This window comes from Rhinoderma darwinii, chromosome 4 (genome assembly GCF_050947455.1).
Source record: "Rhinoderma darwinii isolate aRhiDar2 chromosome 4, aRhiDar2.hap1, whole genome shotgun sequence".
Classification (NCBI taxonomy): Eukaryota; Metazoa; Chordata; class Amphibia; order Anura; family Rhinodermatidae; genus Rhinoderma; species Rhinoderma darwinii.
In genome coordinates this window covers 158,388,156-158,413,967 of record NC_134690.1, presented here as the reverse complement: position 1 = coordinate 158,413,967, position 25,812 = coordinate 158,388,156, and the positions used below count along the sequence as shown (strand labels likewise).

The following is a 25,812-nucleotide window of genomic DNA, read 5'->3' as shown; positions in this document are numbered from 1 at the left end:
AGGGCACTGCGGCAGCATCCACAGAGGGCACTGCGGCAGCATCCACAGAGGGCACTGCGGCAGCATCCACAGAGGGCACTGCGGCAGCATCCACAGAGGGCACTGCGGCACTATCCACAGAGGGTACTGCGGCACTATCTAAAAAGGGGCTGCCCAATCTTGACATGTGTGCTAACTGAGCCGCCGGACTGCATTTAGCGACACTTAAATTGGAAAGCTGGATTGTTGAAATAAGCACGTGGAGAAATATCTCAAATTTTAAACCTAGCGCTATTATTATAGTAATGTAGTATTATTCTAGTAATATAGTGTTCTAGTAGTTCAAATAACTAATTGATTAACAATAATTTTGTATTGTATCAAATTTGAAAGTAATGCGGCCCGTCCACTTCCCATTTTTTCTATATGCGGCCCACTTACCCGGCCGAGTTTGAGACCCCTGGTTTAGAGAGTCATGTCATCCAGGAAATTTTCGAGCACTTCATGCTTCCCTCTGCTGACAAGCTTTTGGAGATGCTGATCTAATTTTCCAGCAGGACTTGGTACCTGCCCACACTGCCAAAAGTACCAATACCTGGTTTAATAACCACAGTATCACTGTGCTTGATTGGCAAGCAAACTCTCCTTACCTAAACCCCATAGAGAATCTATAGAGTATTGTCAAGAGGAAGATGAGCTGAAGGCCGCTATCAAAGCAACCTGGGCTTCCATAACGCCTCAGCAGTGCCGCACGCCGATCGCCTCCATGCCACGCCGCATTGATGCAATAATTCATGCAAAAGGAGCCGTGACCAAGTATTGAGTGCATATACTGTACATGCTTTTCATCAGGCCAACATTTCAGTATTAAAAATCATTTTTGAAATTGGGCTAAAAATAATCTAATTTTCTGAGAGACTAAATTTTTTGGTTTTCACTAACCTGTTATCCATATTTATCAACATTAAAAGAAAAAAAATGCTGGAAACTGATCACTGTGTGTAATGAATCTGCGTTTCACTTTTTATTTTGAATTACTGAAATCAACTTTTTGATATTCTAATTAATTGAAAAGGACCTGTATAAGAAACTGATGAGTAAGGGTCTATTCACATCCTGGATCAGTGTCTGTTCAGTATAGTCACCCGAATAAACTCCCAGCTCGTATGCCAAATGTATCCTTAGGGCCCCATTCACCTGAGAGTGGTCGATAGTGTCCTTTTAAAAAAAATCATGTCGGTATACATTGATATAATAATTTCAACTGTATGGAATAGTGTCGTTAACTTCGCCATTTCATACAGTGGCAACTAGTAAGTAAACTTATTGAGAGATTATAATTTTTATTTTTTACAATTGAAGCCTATTGCAGACCTATGCCACGGAGTGCCTATACGGTGGCATACGTTTCAGGTTTGTTGGGAACACCTGTGAATAGGCTCTTAAAGGGGACTTATCACTGCTCCATAAAATAATTCTGGAGAATTTTTTTTTTTTTTAGGACTCTACTATGTGATGTAAGTAAATGTAATAGGTCCTGTTCATCACTGTTGCCCTTCCGCTGTGGGTTTCCGTTGGAGATTTCCGACGGGTTAACCCCTCAGCGGAAAGGCAAACGTAAACTTCCGTTTCCTTCACCATTGAACTCAATGGTGAGGGAAACCTAGCTAACTGTTTCCATCTGTCACCGTTGGCAGGGTTTCGTTATTTTGACTATCAATAGTAGCGCAGTCGACGGAACCCCTCGGCAGAAAGCGACGGTGATGTGAACACAGCTTTACTGTTACCGTTCCCCTTGTCGAAGGAGTTTTTGCCTACATAGTCTGATACTATGCGGTTTCAAGAACTTCCATAAAAGTAACTGCAAGTTAAGATAACAGCGTATCTCGCTGTACTACGTGGTTTCTGTAACTCTTATTCACTTATATGGGAGTTACGGAAACCTAGCACAGAGAGCTCAGCTGTCTGCGTAATCCCAGCCAACTCTCCACTGAGTCTCCGTGTGGATGTGGCGGCCAGGCGTTGACTGGATCAACGGACCCCTGTTTTAAAGATAGATGTGAGTCCCAGAGCTGGGACCCACATCTAACACTTAGGGCATATCCTTTGGTAATGCCATCAATTTCTCAGATGGAAATACCCCTTTAACGTTGAATGGCTGTTAAACACCACTAAGAGTGCTCCTACGCAGGAAAAAGTTATACGCCTTTTAATTATATTAAATGTTCTGTTCGTGCAGCACATATTTGTCTTTTTATGTTTGCAAATTAGAAGCAAATAGTTCTGGGTATAATGAAGAAATGTTTTGCATGCTTTATATAAGTTGTAACTCTTGCCATACCTCCGTGTGTGTAACAGATGGGGTTCAGCTGCTGTCCCATTCAACTAACAACAAGACAGACAAAAATATCGGTAGTAAAATATACAAGTTTTTATCTGTAGATGGAAAATTTGAGAAATAAGGCTGAAATTACATGTTTTAATACTTAACTGAAAGTACATAATTTCACTTGAAGAAAAGCTAGAAGGCATTCATTTTATTTAAGCATTTAGTGTATAGCATTTTCTTTTTAACCCCTCTTTGCTGAAAGGGGAGGGGGGGAATTAAAAAATTCCATGGCCATTTTCTGTTTTGAAGAAAAATCGCAAGTTGCACATTAACTAGCGTTTTGCAGCAGGACTCTAATAAATATATATATATATATATAATTTTTTTTATGCGTGCCGTGTGTCTCTTACTCCTGCAGGCTTCAGACTAAGGGCTTGTCCACGCACAATGGAATTGCTGCAGAAAATGTAAGCAGCTGATCCGTTAAAAAATGCAGACATTCTGGCAAAAACGCACCATTTCCTGCGGTTTTTACGGCCGAAAATGGTGCGTATTTTGCTGCTCTTTTCACAATATTGGGAGATGGAGACATCTCCTGAAAAACACAGCAATTCTATCCACTTTCCGCAGCAGGAATTGACCTGCTGAGGTCCGAAAAATACGCACCGCAGGTCAATTTCTGCTTGGAATTTTTATGAAGCATGTGGATGAGATTTGTTAAATCTCATCCACTATGCTACTGTATTCTGGCATCTTCGTTTTCAGTGCTTTGGGCTGTCTGCACTGAACGCTGTCAGTCCCTCCCCTCCTTCCTTTTTTTTTTTTTTGATTGCTCTAGCGGTCTGATTGGAAGCTAGAGCCATCATCCAGAGAAGTCTCACTTCCAAATGTGGTGCTTTGGACATCAAAACAGATTTCTCAGTCATGTATCTTGCAGGACTGTAAACATAGGTGAAGTAACGCTATAGTCCCCGCTGTCAGCTGTTTTTTCAGGGCTCAAAACTGCTGACCAGTTCCCTTTTAGGGTATGTTCACAGGGCCTATTTACGGACGTATTTCAGGCGTTTTATGCCTCGAATTACGCCTAAAGAGACGGCACCATTATGTCTGCAAACATCTGCCCATTCATTTCGTCTGTTCAGATGAGGTGTATTTTTACACGCCGCTGTCAAAAGACGGCGCGTAAAAAGATGCCCGCCTCAAAGAAGTGCATGTCACTTCTTGGGACGTAATTGGAGCCGTTTTTCATTGACTTCATTGAAAAACGGCTCCAATTACGTCCATAATGGACGCTGCGAAAAACTCGTGCACTTGCAAAAAAGTCTGACATTCAGGAGCTCTGTTCGCCTGAAAACAGCTCTGTAATTTCAGACTTATTTTAAGACGTGTGAACATACCCTTAAGATCACCTGTCTTTGGCTTACAACTGTGAATTTGACTGAATTCTTGTACTAGAATCTGAAGTCGATCAGTCTGAATATTACATGTTGACTGGTTTTAAGCTGTTCAAGGTATAGTCCCACCACAGCAATCATATTTGTTATGAAAGTACTTTAAAGGGATTATCTGGGATTTTGCACGAGGGCAGAGGAGGGTATAAAATAACAGGTGCTCGCCCTTTGAAATGCCAACTACTCGAGCACTGACGCCCCCTTCGCCAGTGCTCCCACCCCGGAAGCTCCGTCTGCGGTTACGTGCCGTTCATTGGTGTATGTTGGGAAAACCCCTTTCATTTTATTGGAACCATTATTTTATTTTGGTATCTTACCCACTTGTTGCCAAGCTTGCCACCTTGTGGCCCTTGAACTGTATATTGGATTTTACCATACATAAAAAGGTGTATTGATAGCATATTGTATTTTGTTTGCAAAGCATCAAATGTAACAGTTATTGGATTGTGGTAAACACAGTTGATGCATTTTTTTGACCTTCTTGATGGCTTTTGGGCAATCCTAATATGCTGACATATATTACCTTGACCTCTGATTGTGTTTGGGTTCCATTACCTTCGGCTTAGGAGAAATTGCTAATCATTTTACTATGAGCTCGAGACCGTTGTTATAACTCTTACTAACCACATATGTGAAGAAGGAAAATATGTGGCTTTAGCTATATGATGTGTTCTATGTTACGCTCACTTAATAATCAACTTAAGACTGTATAGAAAAGTCTATAAATAGAATCTGCTGCTCATCATTTGACCGCATCCTTTTCAGCTAACATGTCTTGCGCATATGTGAAAATAGCTGTAGGTTTTTGTTTTTTTTCCAGGATGGAATGTAACATATTTTATTACTGTTAATGCACACAGTGTACAATACTGAAAGTGCTAATCTGACCTCCTTTTGACTGTTTGAGTGAAGTTATCTTGAGTAGTTCCAGAAAGTTATCCAAAGTTTATTTTTATTTTTTTAATTTAAATTGCCAATTGTACAATTTTTGAGACCTGTGCTTAAACGGATATTAACTTTTCAAAAAACTTGTGCTAATCCAATAGTATACCTGATATAGATCAACTTACTGTTAAAATGTAGTTGATTTATCCATGCAAATTCTGTGTGAGGTTACTGTCTCCCTTCCTGTAGTCCGCTGTCCACTCCGTGTTATCAAGCAAAATCTGTCTTTAGTTACAGATGGGGTGTGTCACGTCACTGCCTGTCCATACAATTATATAGAGAGGGGAGGGGGAGCAGGGAGAGACACAGAAACACTGCCAATACAAGTCTATGGAGAGGGGGGAGCAGAGTGAAAAAGACAGATCAGCTGCAGCTTCCTGGTTAGTATTACGGTTTCGCCCCAGTGCTGGGTTCGCTGCTGCATCTTCTATACATGTGATAGATCGAGATAGGAGAGCAGGATTAGTCTCTTTTGTGTATAGAAGACCTGATAGCAGTTAGACTCCGTACACACATGACAGACCACTCTGAAAAGTTGGGCACGTAAAGCCCCTACTACATGAAGTGCTGCACGTAAACAATTAGTCAAAATAGTATATCTTTGATTTATAGTCAGATGATCATATTTTCAGAACTAGAAGGTTGTGAAGAGCATTTTAAATTTTTACGTTGTGCAAGGATATGTTACTAAAAAGCTGACATGACACACTACCGTAAATTTGAATGGTGACTGACTTAACCTCTTAACGCCGAAGGACGGATATATCCGTCCTCTGCAGCTGCTAGTTCGCGCAGGAGGACGGATATATCCGTCCTGCACTTAAACTGTCACCGTGTGTGTGTTTACCTGGTGACCAGTCCTTGGCAACAGCTGTCATAGACAGCTGAGTGTCACAGGGAGCCGTCGAGGGACCAATGACAGTGGTCCCCGTACAACGATCGGTGTGATTGTGATTTGACTGACCAATCGCAGCATGCAAAGGCTGTGAGGCAGGGCAAACCGCTCCGTTCTCCTCATTCCAAGTGAAAGAAAAGAGCTACTGATCACCCTATGTACCCTATCCCCCCACCTTTGTTCTATACTGTAGTTTTTAAAATCTCTATATATATATATATATATATATATATTTATTTATTTTAGCGTTCGGCATTAGGTAGCGTAAGTTAGGTGTTAGGGCATTAGTTAGGGGGGCAATTAGTTAGACCTAGTTAGTTAGGGCTAGTGTTGGAACATTTATCAGCCTTAAGTTTATAGGGTTAGTGTTTAGGGACTAGGGATGTCACGATACCAGAATTTGGACTTCGATACCGATACTTCGTTTAGTATTGCGATTTCGATACTTATTCTTCAGTTTTCTGATGTGAGGCGCGAGGGGTGATGAATTTTTTGAACGCGCCTCACATTAATAGTAGTTAATCCCATCATGTTTCTCAGTCATAATGGGTTTGTGTGAGGTACATGATGGGGTTAATTACTATTAATGTGAGGCACATGGCGGTTAAATTCATCGCACCTCGTGCCCCACATTAATAAGTGAATGAAAGCCGTGTTTATTTCATTTTTTTTACAGCGTACACATAATAAATGATGCAAAAAAATTTTTGTGCGCGCCATTACTGAATGTGTGAATATTTTATGTATTGACTTATTTTAATGTTTATTGTAAAAAAGGTGAATGTGTTTTTTTTTTTTTTTTAAATTTAACAATACTTTGTTTTTACTTTATTTTTAAACTTTAATGTATGGACATATATCAGATATGTGCCAGTACATTAGCCTGTGGACGAATAGTACACAGGCAGTTGTTAGGACATACCCAAGTATGTCCTAACAACAGGAAATATGGTCAGACAGCCCTGGGGTCTGTCAATAGACCCTGGGCTGTCTGCCCATATATGGTATGGCCCTCGATCGCGTGTCAGGAATTCCCTGTGACGCGATCCAGGGGCATCCCCCCTTCTCACTTTCTCCTGAATGCTGCAGTCCGCTGTGATCGCAGCATTCAGGGGAATAACGGCGGAGATGAGAGGTTGATCTCTGCCGTTATAGAGCGGGGCTGCGGCTGTGTAATACAGCCATTGCCCGGCTCCTGACAGGAAGTGCGCGCGCGGTCAGCATGAGGAGGTGCGGCCGGCGCTGCACTAATGAGCGGCAGTTCAGGCACTGGTGACAGAACATGGGGGTGTTTTGTAGAACGCCCGCTATGTTCTGTCTCCAGTGCCGCCGCTCATTAGTGCAGCGCCGGCTGCATCGCATCATCCTGACCCCGCGCACTTATCATGACTCAGGAGCGGGGCTGTGGCTGAATTACACAGCCGCAGCTTCGCTCTCATACATTTATGTATTACTATACTCAGCTGTGCGCCTGCGCAGCTCAGTATCGAAATACAGGAAATAGCGGTATCGAACCGTTTAGGGATGCACAGTATTGAAGTTTCGATGCACCGTGCATCCCTAGTAGGGACGTTTTAGCGTTTTATCTATTAAAAAAAATATATAGTGTAGCATTTAGTTGGGGTTTAGTATGGTTCATTATCGTTACTTAGTGATAGGCATAGGGCATTAGGTAGCGTAAATTAGGTGTAGGGCGTTGGTTAGGGGGGCAATTAGTTAGAAATGGTTAGTTAGGGTTAGTGTTAGGTTTATAGTAATAAAATGGCTCCGCGTCTGTATTCGGCAGAAGAGGCCTACGCCATGATCTGCTCGGATACAGAAAGCGCAAGTGAGACTGATGAGCAATTTTTAATTTTGTCGTCATCCACTAGCTCTAGTGATGAACCACAGCCAAGGCGCCACGGGCACGATTGTCTGCCTAGCACTAGTGCCATTGACCCCCGATTTGGGTGCCCACAGAGTCATACACCCCGTGTGTTCCAGAATTTAGTTCTTTGACGGGCATCCACATCAGCACCGAGGGGTTTAGGGAGGAGGACTTTTTTTTAAAAAAAATCTTCTTTTCGGAGGAGTTATTACTCCTGATGGTTGAGCAAATCAATTTATATGCTACTCCAATTTATCGCCAGTCACCCCACATCTTATTACGCCAAAAATAGCATGTGGCGCCCAGTAGCTGTGGCAGACATTTTAACATTTTGGGGCCTCCTATTGAATATGGGTTTAGTTAAGAAACCCACGATTAGGTCCTATTGGACATCTGATGTCCTGTACGACACCACTATGTACAGAGAGGTAATGACGAGGCAGCACTTTGAGAACATACTGCACTTCCTTAATTTTGTTGATAACCCGCTTTGCCCACACCGCAGTGACCATGATCGGCTTTTTAAGATTAGGCCACTAATACATTTTTTAAATGGGAAGTTTGCGGAGACATATACCCCCAAAAAAAATATTGCCGTGGATGAGTCTCTGGTCCTTTTTCAAAAGGCGTCAACAATTCAGGCAATGTTTGCTAAAACAAGAGGGCACGATTTGGGTTAAAAATGTATAAGCTGTGTGAAAGCGACTCGGGTTACACTCATAAATTCAGAGTGTATGAAGGGAAAGACTCCCAAATTGTCCCTCCAGAATGCCCCCCTTCACTCAACAGCAGTGGAAAAATTGTCTCCGACCTTTTGCACCCTCTTTTTTTGTATAAGGGGTACAATTTGTATGTGGATAATTTCTACACAAGCCTACCCCTCTTCAGGTGCCTGTCTGCAAAAAAAGTGTCCTGTGGCACCACACGCCAAAATCAAAAAGGCCTGCCAAAGTCCCTAGTAAACCAAAAATTAAAACCTGGGGAAATCAGGGGACTTTGTAATGAGGACTAGCTTGTAAAATTCTGTGACGAGGGATGTCCTGATGCTCACATCTATTCACCCGGACAGCAGCAGCCATTGTACGCGGGGCAAGTCGTACCATCTGTAATTCTGTTTGCATACAGGATTACAATAAATTCATGGATGGGGTGGACCTTTCTAAACAGATGCTGCAGCCCTACAGCGCTGTCCGGAAATCCCGGATATAGTACAAAAAAGTGTCACTATATAATTACTTTGCCATTTTTCGAAAGGCGGGGAACCAGGGATCCTATCTTCACTATCAAGAGAGAGTAATTAAAAATCTTATATTTGGAGACCAGACCCAGGGGAGGGGAGGGATGGCATCCTATAGCCAAGCCAGCAGAATTGTCCCAGGACCACATTTCCCATCCGAAGTGCCCCCTACTGCCAAAAAAGGCCAACCCCCCCCCCCCCAAAAGAAATGTCGCTTATGTGCTAGGAACGGAATACGGAGGGAAAGCAGTTATCAGTGTGTCACCTGCCCAGAGAAACCAGGACTCTGCATTAGGGAATGTTTCCGTGTGTACCTTACATCCCTAAATTAATAATTTGATTTAAAACATTTTTTAACACTCTTATTCATTTTCGTTACCATCTTAGTATCCAATCCATTGATTTTTATTTTTTTTCACTTCACTTTTTATTATACTATAGCCCACATATAAATTGGAATGCATGAGACTCCAAAAAAAATTCTCACTATACCCCTAGATGAATACCATTAGGGAAAGTTTTCCCACAAAAAGAAAATAATTTGTAACTATACCCCTAGATTAGTACCATTAGGGGGAAGATCCCCCACCCCAAAAAAATTTCTCACTACACCCCTAGATGAATACCTTAGGGAATGTAGTTTTGAAATTGGGGTCAGTTTTTGGTGGTGTTACATCGTTCTGAAAGCTCAAATCCTTTGTAAAGGAGTGAGGCCTATAAGTTCACCTTCAAAGATTTGTACATATGCAGCACTAACCTCCAAAAGATTTAGGTCTAGAACAGCAATAAAACGATACAATAACACACCCAGAAATAAAGGGGTTTATTACTGGTGTGCTGATGGAGTCAAAGTGAGGGGACCAGGGGACTACATTTAAATTAACCATTTATCAGTTATACGTTTGTATTATACAAAATGTGTTTTGCTTCCTTATAAACCATAAAGTGTTTTGTTCTGTTTTGTTTCCACAGTATGTAGAGATTTTGCAGTACTAGAAGATCACAGTCTTGCACACTCTTTACAGGAACAGGAAAGTAAGTCATCAGATAATTCTAATATTCAGTTCCATTTTATAGCTGTGTGCTTACACCGGATTTCTTTCAAAATATTAGGATGCATATAGAATTTTTAAGGCTCTGTTCACACTAGCATGGTGATTTCCATTTATAATGGAGCTATGATAGCAATTTAGACACCAATGGGCTCCATTAATGCTATTGTGAATAAAACTCTAGATAGATAGATATAGATATATATATATATATATCTATATCTATCTCTCACCGCATTAGTCAACTCTAGCCCTTAGCACGCCCAACAGGTTGTGAATTGAGTTCTCATAATACTACAGAGATTATTTGATGAATGTCCTTGTATTGAATGTTCTTTCTGTGGGAAATTCTTATGGTTTGTGTTCACTCGTGATTTTTCACCCGAAAAAAACCTGCATCTTTTTTTTTTTGCAGCAGTTTTGTAAAAATAGCGGTCAAAACCTCTATGGAACCCCATATGTGACCACTGCCTCATGCATGACTTGCTGAGGGAACGAAGAATGTTTTGCGCGAGTACTCCACTATTACTGTTAATTCTCTGGGGGAGGGGGACAACTTTTTATTTTATTTTTATCTGGTTTCTTTTAAGTGAATGTAAATATATTACATACACATGAGCTTTTTTTTCCAGTTGAACATCATTTAGCCACAAACGTAAAAAGGAACCGCTTGGTGAAACATGATCTACAAGTGGCCAAACAACTTCAGGAACAAGAGGACATCAGAGCACAAGCCAAGATTAAAAACCGTCATGATAAACTGTGAGTAGCCCATAGCTACATGCTGAATCCACTTAAAATAAAGTCAGTCAGTAAGCTGCTGGTTTATGCACTAGACTTGCCTTCGTTTGTGGGGAGGAAGTAGCGTATATTTACCGTTTTGTTCATGTTCGCTCTCCTCCTGCTGCTTCCTCGCTCATTAAGAGATTCCCCCCCTCTACTCTCCCTGTCAGTCAATCAGGGTGACCGAATGCTGCCCCACCAATTCCTCTCGCTTTGCAAAGACATGCTAAAGTATATCTTTGCCTGTAGAGTATAAAAAATTACCTGGTTTCAGGACCAAATGTACAGAAGTTTTGGGAAGTGTAGTTCGAGGCCCTATAAATAAGGAATTGCAGTTTAACCCCTAGAAGACTACAATTGGTATGTTTACGTTCGAGCTGTCGATGCCCTGTTCAACTAAAATTTCTGTTCTTTAGCGCTCTGCCATTAAAAAGGTCGGGCTGACACTGTCAGTCTGATGTGACCGGAATCTTCCTTCCTGTATTTGGGCCGTTTTCATGTAATGAAATTGGTGACACAATGACACCACAGGCCTCCAACTGTCCAATAGGGGGAGAGGAGCATTCTAGGAGGACATTGTTTTGTCCTAGCGTTTCTCTGTCTGCAGATCACTGCTAATAGTGATCTAATGGTCAGCAGGCATTATATGTGAGCTGCATGCAGAGGAATGCTGGGATAGCACAAAATATGTTCTCTTAATTTGACTGACCAGAAGTACATGGCACCTTTGGCTGTGACACAGGTCACGTGGCCCAAGATCGCTGTGTGCCACTGCCTGCATCGCATGTAAAAAAGTGAATGTGACCTGCAGGTTGCAACGACTGCGACCCTATAGTCACAAGAAATCCAGCAGGTTTGGACTTCTTGCGTTTTTGTCGGGTTGTAACAATTTGCGGGTCGCAATGTGGCCACATTTACTTTCATCACGTACAATGCACCCAGGGGCACACAGTGAATATTGGCCGCACGTCCGGTGTCCTGTCCGAGGTCGCCGTGTAGCCCTAGCCTAAATATTAATTATAGAAGCTGTATGTTACTGGATGATTATTTGTCTTTCTGATATTCTGAACCATAGTTATACAGTATCCAATATGTAATGTTAGAATTCCAATTAAAAACCGCAGAACTATCCGTGTCTATATTCAGCGTTCAACTAAGTTTAGGGTTTTTGAATGTTCATATTAATATCTTGTTGGTTCAGTGAACTTCTAGATGGCGAAATTGCTCAGGAAATACAAGAAAAACTGGTGATTGAGGCAGAACACAAGCGTTTGCAGGAGGAGAAGGATGAGGTAAGAGTGCTGCTAATTCTTAAAATTACTTGGTCTAAATCAGATGCAATTGTGTAATTCCAAGACGGAAGAAAAGTTAATTACAATGAGTTAGGGTTGTTCCAACTAATTTGTGTGAAGGTTAAAGGTATATATCAACCACAGAGGTGGGGTTCCGATCTCTGGAGCACTGTGACCCATATTTCGCAATCCAAGGTGGCCAGTGGCAGCCGCAGTTTGAAATAGAAAAACTGTTGGATTTTAAGGCTACGGTCTGTGCTTTTTAACTCTGATGGATATAAAATAAAAACAATATATTTCCAAATTTAAGTAGAACTGTTCAGCTGACGCTTAGGGCCTCTTCACATCAGCGTTCACTTTCCATTCCGGGGTTCCGTCGGAGGTTTCAATCGGGTGAACCCCGCAACGGATAGTGAAACTGAAACCACAGCTTCCGTTTCCGTCACCATTGATATCAATGGTGACGGAAACATTGCTAATGGTTTCCGTTCGTCACCATTCCGGCAGGTATCCGGTTTTCCGACTGAATGAATAGCGCAGTCGACTCCGCTATTGATTCCGTCGTTAAAACGGAAACCTGCCGGAATGGTGACGAACGGAAACCATTAGCAATGTTTCCGTCACCATTGATATCAATGGTGACGGAAACGGAAGCTGTTTCAGTTTCACTATCCGTTGCGGGATTCACCCGACGGAACCCTGGAACGGAAAGCGAATGGTGATGTGAACCGGCCCTAACGTTGGATACAGTGATGACCGAAGTGATTTTTTTATACGGTAAACTCTCCTACAAACAGCATGGCTTTTGGAAAGTGAAGGTCTTGCCAAATAAATTTTCTCGCTTTTTAGGAAGTAATAAATAGAAACCTGGTTGGGGGCTGACATTCGATGTAAGATACACTTTCTAAAGCATTTGATACTTTTCTTTACATGTGTTTTTTTTTTTTTTACAAGATCAGGTCATTGGTTCAAGATACACAATTGGCTAAAATACTGCATCCAAAGTGTTCATAAGTGGGTCGTATTTAAACTGGACTATTATAAATCGAACACCAGTAACTGTTTAACCTGTTTATAAATTATGCAGAAGTACAGTACTATTACTGTATTTGCAGATGACACAAAGCTCCCATTTTATATAGGATGACCTGGATAAACGGGCAGCAAAATCGCAGATGAGGTTCAACATTGACAAGTGTAAGATTATATTTTGGGGAAAAATAAAAAATACAATTTATACCCTATTGGGTAAGCGTACAATGGAGAAGGATTTGGTTGTAAAATTCGTTACTTGGAGAACCTGTCACCTGCTAAAAAACTGCAGCTGACACCACAGTGAGATTGTAGGCGCCTCACAGATTCTGCCGCTTTTATTTTTTATTTTGTTTTTCTAGCCCCTACTGTTGCTGAGATATCGGTGCCATTCGTTTTTGTGCCTGATATGCAAATGAGGCCTTTGACTGTTAAATGGGCAGATAAAACCAGTTACTTGATAACGGGTAGACAACCCACTTGACAGTCAACGGTCTGATTTACATATCGGACACCAGAACTAACGTCCCTGATATCTCAGGAACGGTGGGGGCTAAAAGAAAAAAGAAGCGGTAACATCTGTGAGGCGCCTGCAATCTGCAAACGAAGATGTCAGCTGCAGTTTTTTTGGGCAGGTGATAGGTCCTCTTTAAATCTGTAGCATGTAATGCCAGTTTGCTGCACCAAAAGCTAATAAGATATAGAAGGGCATGACTTCTAGAGAAAAAAAGTATTTGTTTTATAAGCAAGGGGTAAAATAATAAACCGGTGCAACGGCATCTTGAATACGCAGGCTGGTTTTGGGCACCGATATATAAAAAAGATACCTGAAAGTTGGAGAAAATTCAAAGAAATGAATTGAGGTTATGAAGAAAGGTTGTCCAACTCAAAACCCAATTTATCCTAGAGATAAAAAAGGGGATGGGGAATATGATATTTGGAGTGACAGAATTGCTTCCTTTTAAAACTTAGCTAACAAAAAAAGTATGGCAAAACTGCATGTATTTAGTGCTATGTTCACAATGGACACCACCGGCGCTAATTAACTCGTTTACCTTACAATAGGATCTTTCTTGTTCAGTCATGGTGCTGTCGTTCGCACAGAAAAATAGCACTGCATACAGAGCTATTCTTCCCGTCCAATCTGATTAAACTGCCGGACAGGTTCTCCCAACAAAGCCTCCAATGGCAAAGTAAACAGACTACGTATCTGTTAGGGTATGTTCACACGGCCTATTTACGGACGTAAATCGGGCGTTTTTGCCCCTAATTACGCCCGAAAATAGCGCCTCAATAGCGCTGACAAACATCTGCCCATTGAAAGCAATGGGCAGACGTTTGTCTGTTCACACGAGGCGTATATTTACGCGCCGCTGTCAAATGACGGCGCGTAAATAGACGCCCGCGTAGAAGAAGTGACCTGTCACTTCTTTGGCCGTAATTGGAGCCGCTATTCATTGACTCCAATGAATAGCAGCGCTAATTACGGCCGTAATTGACGCGGCGTTCAAGCGCCTGCACATGCCGGTACGGCTGAAATTACGGGGATGTTTTCAGGCTGAAACATCCCCGTAATTTCAGCCGTTACGGACCCCCGCCGTGTGAACATACCCTTACATGTTTCTTTTTTTTTTTCTTTTTCTGTCTACTACTTTTTTTTAATTTTTGATTATTTTTCAAATCTTTGGATAGGCAAAAAATATATTTTGGACATTAGAAGGCCTTCGTCTGAGATGACTAAAATAAACCATAAATCTACAGAGATAAATAACTCCTGCTAGGTAGAGACTTGCTGTGAGATTTGGATCTTTTTTTTCTAAAATCTAGCATCCATTCTCTTTTCACTCATGTATTTATTCACAGATCGCAACACCGATCTTGAAAATGAAAACAGTGTATTCCTAAGTTACATAACTTTATTGTACTATTTTTAAATAGAATGTTCACCATTAAACCTCTTCTGACATGTCACTGAGGCAGGCATATTAAAAGATGTCGTCGGTGGGATCTGCGCCCTGTAACTCCCAACCAGTTTCTAGAATACAGTTACTGCTGTGCTCTTTCAAGCACCGTACCCCTACAGACTTTGAGAACTTTGGATCTTCAAGTCTGTGGTCAACTGATAGGATCTTTAGCTGCCTCAAAATTCTGTCCTACTTTCCTCTTGGGAGGCATGATTTAGTGTTAAAGGGGTTGTCCCAAGTTGACTCAAATTTTTTTTTTTTTTAGACATTCTAAGCAGGAAATGAATTGGAAAACATTTGCTGTTAAAATGTAAAAATTAATTTCCTATGTCCCTTGTTTTTACACTTGATAACTCAGCAAGTGCTTGTTATCTTTTCTAAAAATGGGCGTGAGCGGCTCGATGTCAATCAAGCCGCTCTGCTCTGCAGTGTGCGCGCTCCCGATGTTGCTAGATACTGTAGTTCTAGCAACATCGGAAGAATGTTCGTCTCAAGCGGGCATGGTAAGCCCGATTGAGACGAACTTACCGTGAATGTCATCAACCCTACACTACACTACACTACACTACATTCACCCCGTTTCGGCAAACAACTTTTCTCTCCCCCCCCCCCCCTGTCACTGCATGTAATTTGTGTATCCGCCGCACCTGTGCTGCATCAGCACCCGGCGAACAACTAAAAATATATAAAAAAAATAAACTCGCCTAAGACATTCTAACGGCGCTCTGAACGGTCCCGTCACTTGCCATCTTCCTTCTTCTTGGCGCCGCTCGCATTCATAGTAACAGTGCGTTGTGGCGCAGATGACGTAATCATATCAGGCCCACGTGATTACGTCATCTGCGCCCACCGCTATGTTATTGTGAATGGGAGCAGTAAGAAGAAAAGTGACGGGACCGTTCAGCTCTTCGTGGGAACGTCTTAGGTGAGTTTATTTTTGTATGTATGTTGTCATGTATGTGTATATGTGCATGTAGGTATGTTGTGATGTATGTTGTCATGTTTGTATGTATGTATATTTGCATGTATGTATGTTTTCATGTATGTATGTTGGCATATGTATGTTGGCATGTATGTTTGTTTGATGGTATAAATGTCTGTATGGCCATGTATGATACTGTCTGCTGGCGCCCTGTATCTAAGCCAACTTTGAGACAGGCTTCTATACATGGTATAACAGTCAGTATCACACATGAAACTGAAACTAAGGCTACGACATGTTTTTTCATTTTTTTTTATTTTTTTATTTTTTTTTTATATACATATGCGCTAAAGAAGTAAACACGCCCAGATGTAACACACACAATACACGCCCAGTTGGACTTTTACTTTAAACACGCCCAGTTGGACTTTAGCAAGCCTCATTTGCATAAATACAAAAATGGTCATAACTTGGCCAAAAATGCTCGTTTTTTAAAAAATAAAAACGTTACTGTAATCTACATTGCAGCGCCTATCTGCTGCAATAGCAGATAGGGGTTGCAAAATCTGGTGACAGAGCCTCTTTAAGGGTGACCACTGTAACCTATGATTTTAGTTGATGGCCTTTTCTTCAACTGAAATGACGAAGTTTGAGGTATTGCAACGGTCTGGACACTTTTTTTTTTTTGTATTTTTTTTTTTATTTTTTTATTTCTGTCTCTCAAACTGTTTGGTGTTCGTTCACTTGGGGATACGCAGATAAACTGTCTTATATTAACCAATCACAGCGTGCTTTTCATCAAAGCGACGGTGTGATTGGTTGCTCCGTGCAAAAGACAGGTTTTTCTGTCCGTTTTCAGACGTCTAACCCATGGTCTTAGACTTGCCATTTGCAATCCATGTCCTCATAAACCTCAATGCAAAACTTAATCGGGCAGATTTACTAATGTGAACCATTTCTGGTGCATAATGTTGCATTAGGTTTTAGACTTTTTAGGAAGCAAGAGTGGCAAAAAAGATGTTTATGCCTCACTAGAGAAATTATTCATTTTTATTTTTATTCTTTTTAAAAAAAGGGAAAGGGGTGTTAGCAAAACGGGCGTGGCTTAAATGGGCCAAGGTTTGGTGCAAAAGACTGTCATAATCTAAGATAACCACAAGGTGGATTCAAGGTTGCCACCTACGGTACGATGTTGACATGGCTTTAAATTCTGAAGAGACTGCTGATTGGCTAAGATAGTTTTTTTGGAGGTGTTCCAGGGATGGGCAAAGTATGGGCTTTGTGTATGTGTGTATTACTGGCATATAAGACTGCACTCAGATAGTTGGGTACCAGCTACCCTTGTAATTAGGTCCCCCTGAAATATGGGGAGAACGACTGGTAACCAAACTGAAATTCTTTATTCTGAGTAGTTATTCTTTGGCTAAAACAGGCACACTCCTTGGCATCTTGCCACATATGTGTGTCTGGGCAATGTGTCTATGATTTTATTAGGAAGCTGACTTGCCATTAGGAAATTACTTCATGATCTGCCCGAAAAGTACCTGCTATTTTCTTTATTGTCGGACCATAAATTCTCTTCTCTTCTAATTTTGTAGGCAACGTTCTCTGAATGCTGAAACCGTTTTTAGTTTGTCAGGTAGTGTACATCTGGCTGAATATCAATAGAATAAATGACCAGGTTTATTCACTGTATTCCCATTAGTTCTTCCTCTATTCAGTTCACTTCTTGCTAGATTAGTCTCCTAACATTTTGAGTGTAATACGTATTTAGGCAAAAGGTTGGCTGTATAATAAAATCTGTCCAAATGGCCACCAAACTATTCAAAGTTGCTGCAAAATAGCTGGTGTGCCCAATTTGGATTGGCAGAGGATGTTTGCCAGTGTCTGGAGAACAGTCCTGTAACTACAGATTCTAAAATTGGGACACCAATTGGTATGTTAGAAAATTAATATGTTCACACAAGTAAACAGAGCTAACCAGATAAGTTTCCATTTTCAGGATATTGCTCGAATATTGCAAGAAAGAGAAGAAAAAAGGAGAAAGAAACACAATCCTCCACGGGGCCCTGATGAACCTTATTATCCAGACCAAGAAGGTATAGTTATCGTTCTATCTTATTCTGAACATTTCAAGCCACTTGTCACCTAACCGAGGACCGATACATAGTAATGCTTAGCCTTAAAGGGGTTTTCCCAGCAGAGACCTTTATGACCTATCCACAGGGTATATCATAAATGTCAGATGTGGGACGGGGCACCCTAAACGCCATTCTAACTTTTTCTGCTCCCTCTGCCTACCCGGCCACTTCCTGACTATATGGTCGGGAGTTTTGAAAACACCGTAGCTCACTGATCGACGCTGTTTCCGTAACTCCCATAGTAGTAAATGGCCATTACGAAAGCAGCGTAGCATGCGAACTACGCTGTTCTAGAGATAGGTCCGGGTTTCAGAGTTTGGACCCGCATCTATCTGACATTTATGACATATCCTGTGAATATGACATAAATGTGTCTCATGGGAAAACCCCTTTAATTATGTCTTATACTTTTATATTTGTTGAATTGATAAAAGAAAATAACAATTGTGATATATATATATATATATATATATATATATATATATATTATATACAATATACAATATACACGCACAGGCTGGGCCATTTATATGGATACACCTAAATAAAATGGGAATGGTTCCTGATATTAACTTCCTGTTTGTGGCACATTAGTATATGGGAGGGGGGAAACTTTTCAAGCTGGGTGTTGACCATAGCAGCCATTTTGAAGTTGGCCATTTTGTATCCAACTTTAGTTTTTTCAATGGGAAGAGGGTCATGTGACACATCAAACTTATTGAGAATTTCACAAGAAAAACAATGGTGTGCTTGGCTTGGTTTTAACGTTACTTTATTCTTTCATGAGTTATTTACAAGTTTCTGACCACTTATAAAATGTGTTCAAAGTGCTGCCCATTGTGTTGGATTGTCAATGCAACCCTCTTCTCCCACTCTTCACACACTGATGGCATCACCGCAGAAGAAATGTCTCCCAATCTGACCCCCTTAGGCCTCATTCACACGACAGGGTCCGAGTGTCGACCGGGAAAATCGTCTGTTTTTGGTAGATTTTTTATTTTTTTTTCCCGGCCGGTTTGCATCCGTTTTTTTTTCCCTGTCCGTTTTAAAATCTGATGAATTTCATTTAAATTTGTTGCCACACACAGCCCCCCGGTAGGTAATGCCACACAGCCCCCCTGGTAGGTAATGCCACCAAGCCCCCCTTGTAGGTAATGCCACCAAGCCCCCCTGGTAGGTAATGCCACCCAGCCCCCCCCCCCCTTCCAGGAGAAGTCACTGACTTCAATGTCCATATATGGACAGTGTAGTCACTCACTTCTCCTGTAGCGGCATCCCCGGCCATAGAGTCCGGGATTCCGCTGCAGAAGTGAGTGACTTTGCTGTGTCCATATATGAACAGTGCAGTCACGCACTTCTCCTGTAGCGGAATCCCCAATCCCCGGCCGGGGATTGGGGATTCCGACTCCTACAGCGAGCAATAAAAGACCCTCCTTCTCCTCCTCACATGCACTGTGAGGAGGAGGAGGAGGAGAGAGAGAGTGCGTGAGCGACGGTAGACCCGGCCATCACCTGCCATGGTCAACACCCAGCTTGAAAAGTTCCCCCCTCCCATATACTAATGTGCCACAAACAGGAAGTTAATATCACCAACCATTCCGTGTGTGTGTGTGTGTGTGTGTGTGTGTGTGTGTGTGTGTGTGTGTCTTTAGCATCTCCCTAAAAAATGTTAAATCCATGATTATCAACCAAATTATTGTGAAATGGACACCATATTTTTAGAAAGTGTCTGTGTCCTATTTAGCTTTTTATGTGAACTGTAGGATGTTTTAAGCAGGTGCCTTTTCAAGTTTCTACACTGCTGTACATACAGGTTTAAACTATAGGATTTACTGTATGTGCGGCAGCATGTCACAGGCTGTATGCCAACCCGAGCCCTACTGTGGTGGGGGGGGGGGGGGTGCAAAGATGACAATGGCCATAGCCTTACATTATCTACAGGAAATGTGACTGATCTATTCAAGGTATTTTATGTTCTCAAAGATGCAGAGATAAAACATCAAAGGAAAATTGGTGTTCTATTTTACTCACAATGGTACAGGAATACCTTTTATTTAGTACACAAATCACTATCTAGAGACACATGAAAAGAAAGAAAGATTGGTCACCAGCAGCTTGTTACATTTTTAGGTAGCCACAAGAGGCTCATGTACATGGCTATATTAGAACTCCATAAATGTCTTTGTCGGGGGAAGGGGAAAACCAGCTATGCATTTCTCTTGCTGGATGGGTTTGTTCTAATGGGACAACCCATTTAATATATCACAAATAGAAATCTATGGGGCCAAACTGTAGGCCTTCGATATCCACCTAATTCTGTTGTAGCATTGCTTCTATGACAAAATATTTCTGAGGCATAATATGGTGGCACAGAACTGTATGTAACGCCATATTTACTTTGTTGTGTCATTTTTAAATGGACACTAACTTTTCAAACAAGTTATGCTAATCTGCTAGAATATCTGATATAGGACAATTTTGTAGGTTCCTTTCTGTTAAAATGTATTTCTTTTTTTTATCCATGCAGATTCTGTGTGAAGTTACTGCCACTAGGTGTCACCCTTCTTGTAATCTGCTGTCCACCCCCTCTTGTTAAGCCAAATCTGTCCCTTGTTACAGAGCAGAGGAGACAGACCTCAAGAAGTGGGCAGCGTTCCCATAGAAGTCTATGTAGAGGGGGGGCAGAGTAAGTTAGACACAGTCACGCTGCCAATCGAAGTCCTGGGGGGGGGGGGGAGTAGGAGCAGAGTGAGAAACACCAGAGGTTGCAGCACATCTGTGTGTAAGGCTGGGTTCACACGACCATGTTACGTCCGTAATGTACGGAACGTATTTCGGCCGGAAGACCCGGACCGAACACAGTGCAGGGAGCCAGGCTCCTAGCATCATAGTGATGTACGATGCTAGGAGTCCCTGCCTCGGTGCAGGACAACTGTCCCGTACTGTAGTTCCACGCAGAGGCAGGGACTCCTAGCGTCGTACATCACTATGATGCTAGGAGCCCGGCTCCCTGCACGGTGTTCGGTCCGGGTCTTCCGGCCGAAATACGTTCCGTACATTACGGACGGAACATGGTCGTGTGAACCCAGCCTAAGTGTTACTGTCTCACCCCAGTGCTGGATGCTTCGCTACACTGCTCATAACTGTATAGTGTGTGTGTGTGTGTGTGTGTGTGTGTAGATAGATAGATAGATAGATAGATAGATATATATATATATTCTCTGTATCGGATATTCTTCCATGTGTGCTATATATAGAAGACATGATATCAGTTAGCTCATAGAGAATTGGAGAGCACCTGCAGAGGGAGAACTGTTAAACCTTGCAGGATACAAGTCATATAATGGCCAGAAAGTGTTATTCCTCATATACACACCGCGGCTTATTTTAAAAAGTCACCTAGGAACTTCACCTCAAACTCTGTTCAGGTGAGGGGTGGGGTGTCAAGCAACTGAAAACGGTATTAAAACCTACTAAGCTCAACACGCTTGGAATCCATGCGAATTGTGAATATAAATGTATCGCTCTTTAAAGAGATACATTTTGGAGTTTTTTTAAAACATTTTATCTTTTTCTTGAAATTCTATCCATGAATGATCTGATAAAACAAACCTTGTACTTGTAAACTAAATATAAATTGTATTTAAACATTGGAAAAAATGTTGATTTCTAAAATTGCATGTAACCCCACATTCTGTTGATAACATGCACCGTGATCTAGTTGGAATGTTCTGCAGTACATTCCCCACCACCCTCCAACTATGGTTAGTTTCAGAGCTTGTATTTTATTTCCTGTTCAGATCTGTTAGTTACTGTGGTTTTCCTTGTCAATTATGGCCTTTATCATATATTGGTCAGTTGTTTTCGGCACAGGAAGTTGCCTGCCTCCACGCTCGTAGTATTATCCTTTTTTTTTTTTTTTTTCATGTGAACTTTTTTGTTTAAAAGAAAAGTCTTCGGCTGCATGCACACTTCCATCGCCCGTTGTACGCCCACTAATGACGGTTCAGTGAAACACGGATGGCTTCCCTGTGCAGTCCTTTGTTTCACGGACCAAATCTATGAAAAGGCCTAGACTGTTCCGTCAAAAACTGGCAGGAGTAGGACCTATCCTATTTTTTTACGGAATGGGCATGAGGCCTTAATCAGTCCAGTTTTCAATAGCATACCCCTTGTAACAAATATTTCACTTTTAGCCCTTCGGGGCAAAGTTGTAATGTTATATAATGGAGGATGCAACTAAAAACCTGCTCCTTATACATTAAGTGAACAAGGCTTGTCCCCCTCGTAAGGCAAAACTTAGTGTTGGTATCTGTCATTATATTTTCAGAAAACCCTAGGGAAATTAATTTATTTCTTCGGAATTCACCTCTCGGTGCAGGATCAATCTTGCTACTCCGCAAATATACTTAAGACATTCGCTAATCTGAAGTGTCTAAAGATGCCCATCATTAAAAATCCGTACCAAAATCTGCAAGGATACAGCCGCAGATATCACTCATTGCATTGCAATTAATGAAACTCGTGGTGACAAATTGAGCGCATATTTGGAAATCCGCAGTAGGCCTAGAGTCCAATACAGATTATTTACTCGGAATGTGGTTTTAACAAACCTAATTCATTCACACTTTTTACCTTACTTTGTTGCGGATTCCTCAAGTGAAGTTCTGCAACAAATACGTGATGTGTGCATTGTGCATGCTCTTTTGCATTATCATGAATACCTATACGAGTATAGACCATTGGCATGCGCCAAACAATAATGCGTCCACACAAATCATAAAGCAAATATCAATACCTATACCAGACTGTGAAGACTACTAGTATATCCAGAAAATGAAACACACATAGCACAAGTCATGTACCATGACAATCTAAAATAAACTTTATTGAAATATACATAACGCATTGGCCATCAAAATATAAAAACAATATAGCACACAGTTAAAAAGGAGAGTATGGAGGAGCTGCGTGAATAATCCAATATATATGCTACCATACTATAAACATCCTGTGATGTGGTAACAAATGCAGATATCTATAGAAAATATAATCACATAGAGCAAGTATTTGGACAACAGAAGCACATAAATATATTTAGCACCTGACAGAAGAGCACACAATCGTGCATGCATATAAAAGTATACAGCTAGAGCTCCAAGTTGCACCCAAAACAAAGACCATGCTTTATAAATAAAGGATATTGCACAAACCCATGGACTGCATGATAGGAAGCACGCAGGAACACTCCACACTGACCGCCCTTTTTAACTGTGTGCTATATTGTTTTTATATTTTGATGGCCAATGCGTTATGTATATTTCAATAAAGTTTATTTTATATTGTCATGGTACATGACTTGTGCTATGTGAGTTTCATTTTCTGGATATACTAGTTGTCTTTTGCATTATCGACTGCTCGTATTCGAGGTCCATTTATAAGTTAAGTCCCTTTTACACGGGCCAATTATTGGGCAACAAGTGTTCACCTGAACACTCTTTCCCGATTTTTATTTTTATTTTTTATATTGCCCTGTGTAAACAGGGCAACAATCAGCTGATGAATGAGCAAACACTCGTTCATCGACTGATCGTATCGTTTATACATCATGAAATATTACTGCCGGAAGCACATTTCCCTCTGTAAACCGGGAAAACGTGCTGCCGACATGAAGGACATTTTTGGGGACGAGCAATCATAGTAACACGCGTTTGTCTCGGTGCGTTTCTCCATGTGAAAGGAGCAAACGAGCGCCGATCAACAAGCTGTCTCGTTGAACAGCGCTCCTTTACAGGGCCCATGTCGGGCGGTGCAAGAGGACCCTTAGGGTAGAGACTCGAGGTTCACCTGACTGGGAATTCACACAGCTAAACTTTGAGCACCAAGCTGTTGGTAATTTTTTTTTTTTCCCAACAACTCTGCATGTTATTAGGTTGCATTGTTAGAGAATTGTTATCTAAGCAATTCACTATTTTTTTTATTCTGAAAAGTTTAAGGACCATTAACCTACACTTTAGGTACAGTAACGTGCTATGATGAATTTCACCTAATTGTTTCTTTGTGGCATTCCTCCATTACTCAGGCCACCATAGGGGTAGACGTAAAGAATATATGTCTGAATATGATAGACATCATAGGCATGAAAGGCCTGAGCGCAACCGAAAGGAAAGGGGTGCTCCTAAATCAAAGCGATCTTCCTACTATGATGATGATAGAAAAAGAGGACGATCAGCTGAACCGAGGTCAATGCCCAGATATAACTCTGACTTACAAAGGCATGAAAATCATATCAGTAAGACATCTGCCAAAAGAGACAGACCTGAAAGGCCACCACCTCCCAGAGCAAGTAAACATCTTGATAACGAGAATGCAAATGAAATGAATCTCATTGAAAATTTGCCACGAAGGGTGAGATCTCAAAGTCATGACCTGAGCACAAAACAATCTGATATTAGAGAACATCACGACAGTTCTTATTCAGGATCTCACAAAAGAGGTACTGGGGGTGACCACGAGTGTGAGAGGCACAGGCGGAGAACACCTTCTCCACAAGATGAAAGGCAGTACAAAGAATCAGGTATTCATAAACTGGTGATAGTGGTGTTGGTAATTTGCAGTAGTGATGTCATTCATCTTTTCCAATCAATGTCGTCTTCAAATTCATTCAGAGTATATAAAATGAATCATGAGCTCAAATGTGACTTCATCTTGGCCTGTGTACTTAAGTTTTACCATCATGTCCTTTTTCTATTTTTTTTTTCATTTTATTTTTTTTATATTGTTTCAATCCGCTTAATTTGATTTGCATGAGGTGGTGTGTTGACTTTCCTAGTTTTAGTCTGCAGTACATTAATGCAATTGCTTTGCCCTTTTTCCATATTCTTTATCCATTTTCTATATTGTACTGATTAAGAAACCATCTCCATAGCCTTTTAGTTATTTAAAAAATGTTCCTCATTGTAGGAACTGGCGAAATTGGGCAAAACAACTGCTTTATGTAAATAAAAAAATAAATAAAATATATACACATTTTAGACCGCATTCTTGTATTGTAATCAATTATGATTGTGACTCAGGTCATCGCTCGAAAGGCCACCGGGATAGCCCTCCAGCTAAACTTGGATCGGGTGCTAAAATTCGAGGTACGCGGGATGCCGAAATTGCTAGGAGGCTTCAGGAAGAAGAGATAAGGGTAATATGAATTATTTTAGAGCAATATGATTTTTTTTCTCAACATATAAAAATTATCAGTTCCTTGCCATACCAATCTCTAACACAACTTTTTTTTAATTTTATAACTTTTCTTTACAATAGTATTTGAGACCCCTTCCAACTTTTTAATAATATATTTATTTTTTTTGCGTTTGGGCTATATATTCCATAAATTTGAAAGATACGTTGTAGCTTTTGCCTTAGAATTTTTAACATGCTATAATTTGGTCTAAAAAATTTCAGGCTTCAGCAGAAGAAATTTTTAGGTTCTACAATCTTGCAATTAAAGCTATCTATTTAATTCTAGCAGTAAAAGAAAATTTTGGTGACTGCTAGTGATATATCAGAAGAACCCGTAAGCAAATTGAACCAGCAGTAATTTTTTTTCTTTCATTTTAAGTCAATAGTACAAGCGAAGAGACTATAAGAAAGTTTTAATATATCCTGTTGGAGAAAAATGCCTCTTTCTCCAGTTATCAGACTCCCCTCCCCCTTTTCTGTATTGGTGCCATTTTAGGGTACATTCTTTGATCACTTTTTTTTTATTTTTTTTTATCAAACTTCTTTTGAAGGCAGGATGAACAAAAAACAACAATTCTGGCATTTGTTTTTTTTTAATGGCGTTCACTGTGGGTTAAATAATGTAATCGTTTTATAACTTGGGTCATTATGGATGCAGCAATACCAAATGTGTAACTTTTTTTGTAAGGA

The 25,812-nt window shown here is 40.9% G+C and overlaps 1 protein-coding gene across 3 annotated transcripts in view; it reads left to right on the top strand.

Annotated features, from left to right (window-relative positions):
- The window catches only part of CCDC50 (coiled-coil domain containing 50), a 61,963-nt gene that overhangs the window by 25,164 nt on the left and 10,987 nt on the right, over positions 1-25,812 (top strand). For 2 of the 3 annotated variants that reach the window (XM_075861775.1, XM_075861776.1), the window contains exons 2-7: positions 9,676-9,738; positions 10,388-10,517; positions 11,740-11,830; positions 17,751-17,847; positions 23,972-24,466; positions 24,966-25,081. In XM_075861775.1, the coding sequence (XP_075717890.1) occupies positions 9,676-9,738; positions 10,388-10,517; positions 11,740-11,830; positions 17,751-17,847; positions 23,972-24,466; positions 24,966-25,081 (992 nt within the window). The remainder of the gene's footprint in view (positions 1-9,675; positions 9,739-10,387; positions 10,518-11,739; positions 11,831-17,750; positions 17,848-23,971; positions 24,467-24,965; positions 25,082-25,812) is intronic. The other variant, XM_075861777.1, reaches the window with a different exon arrangement.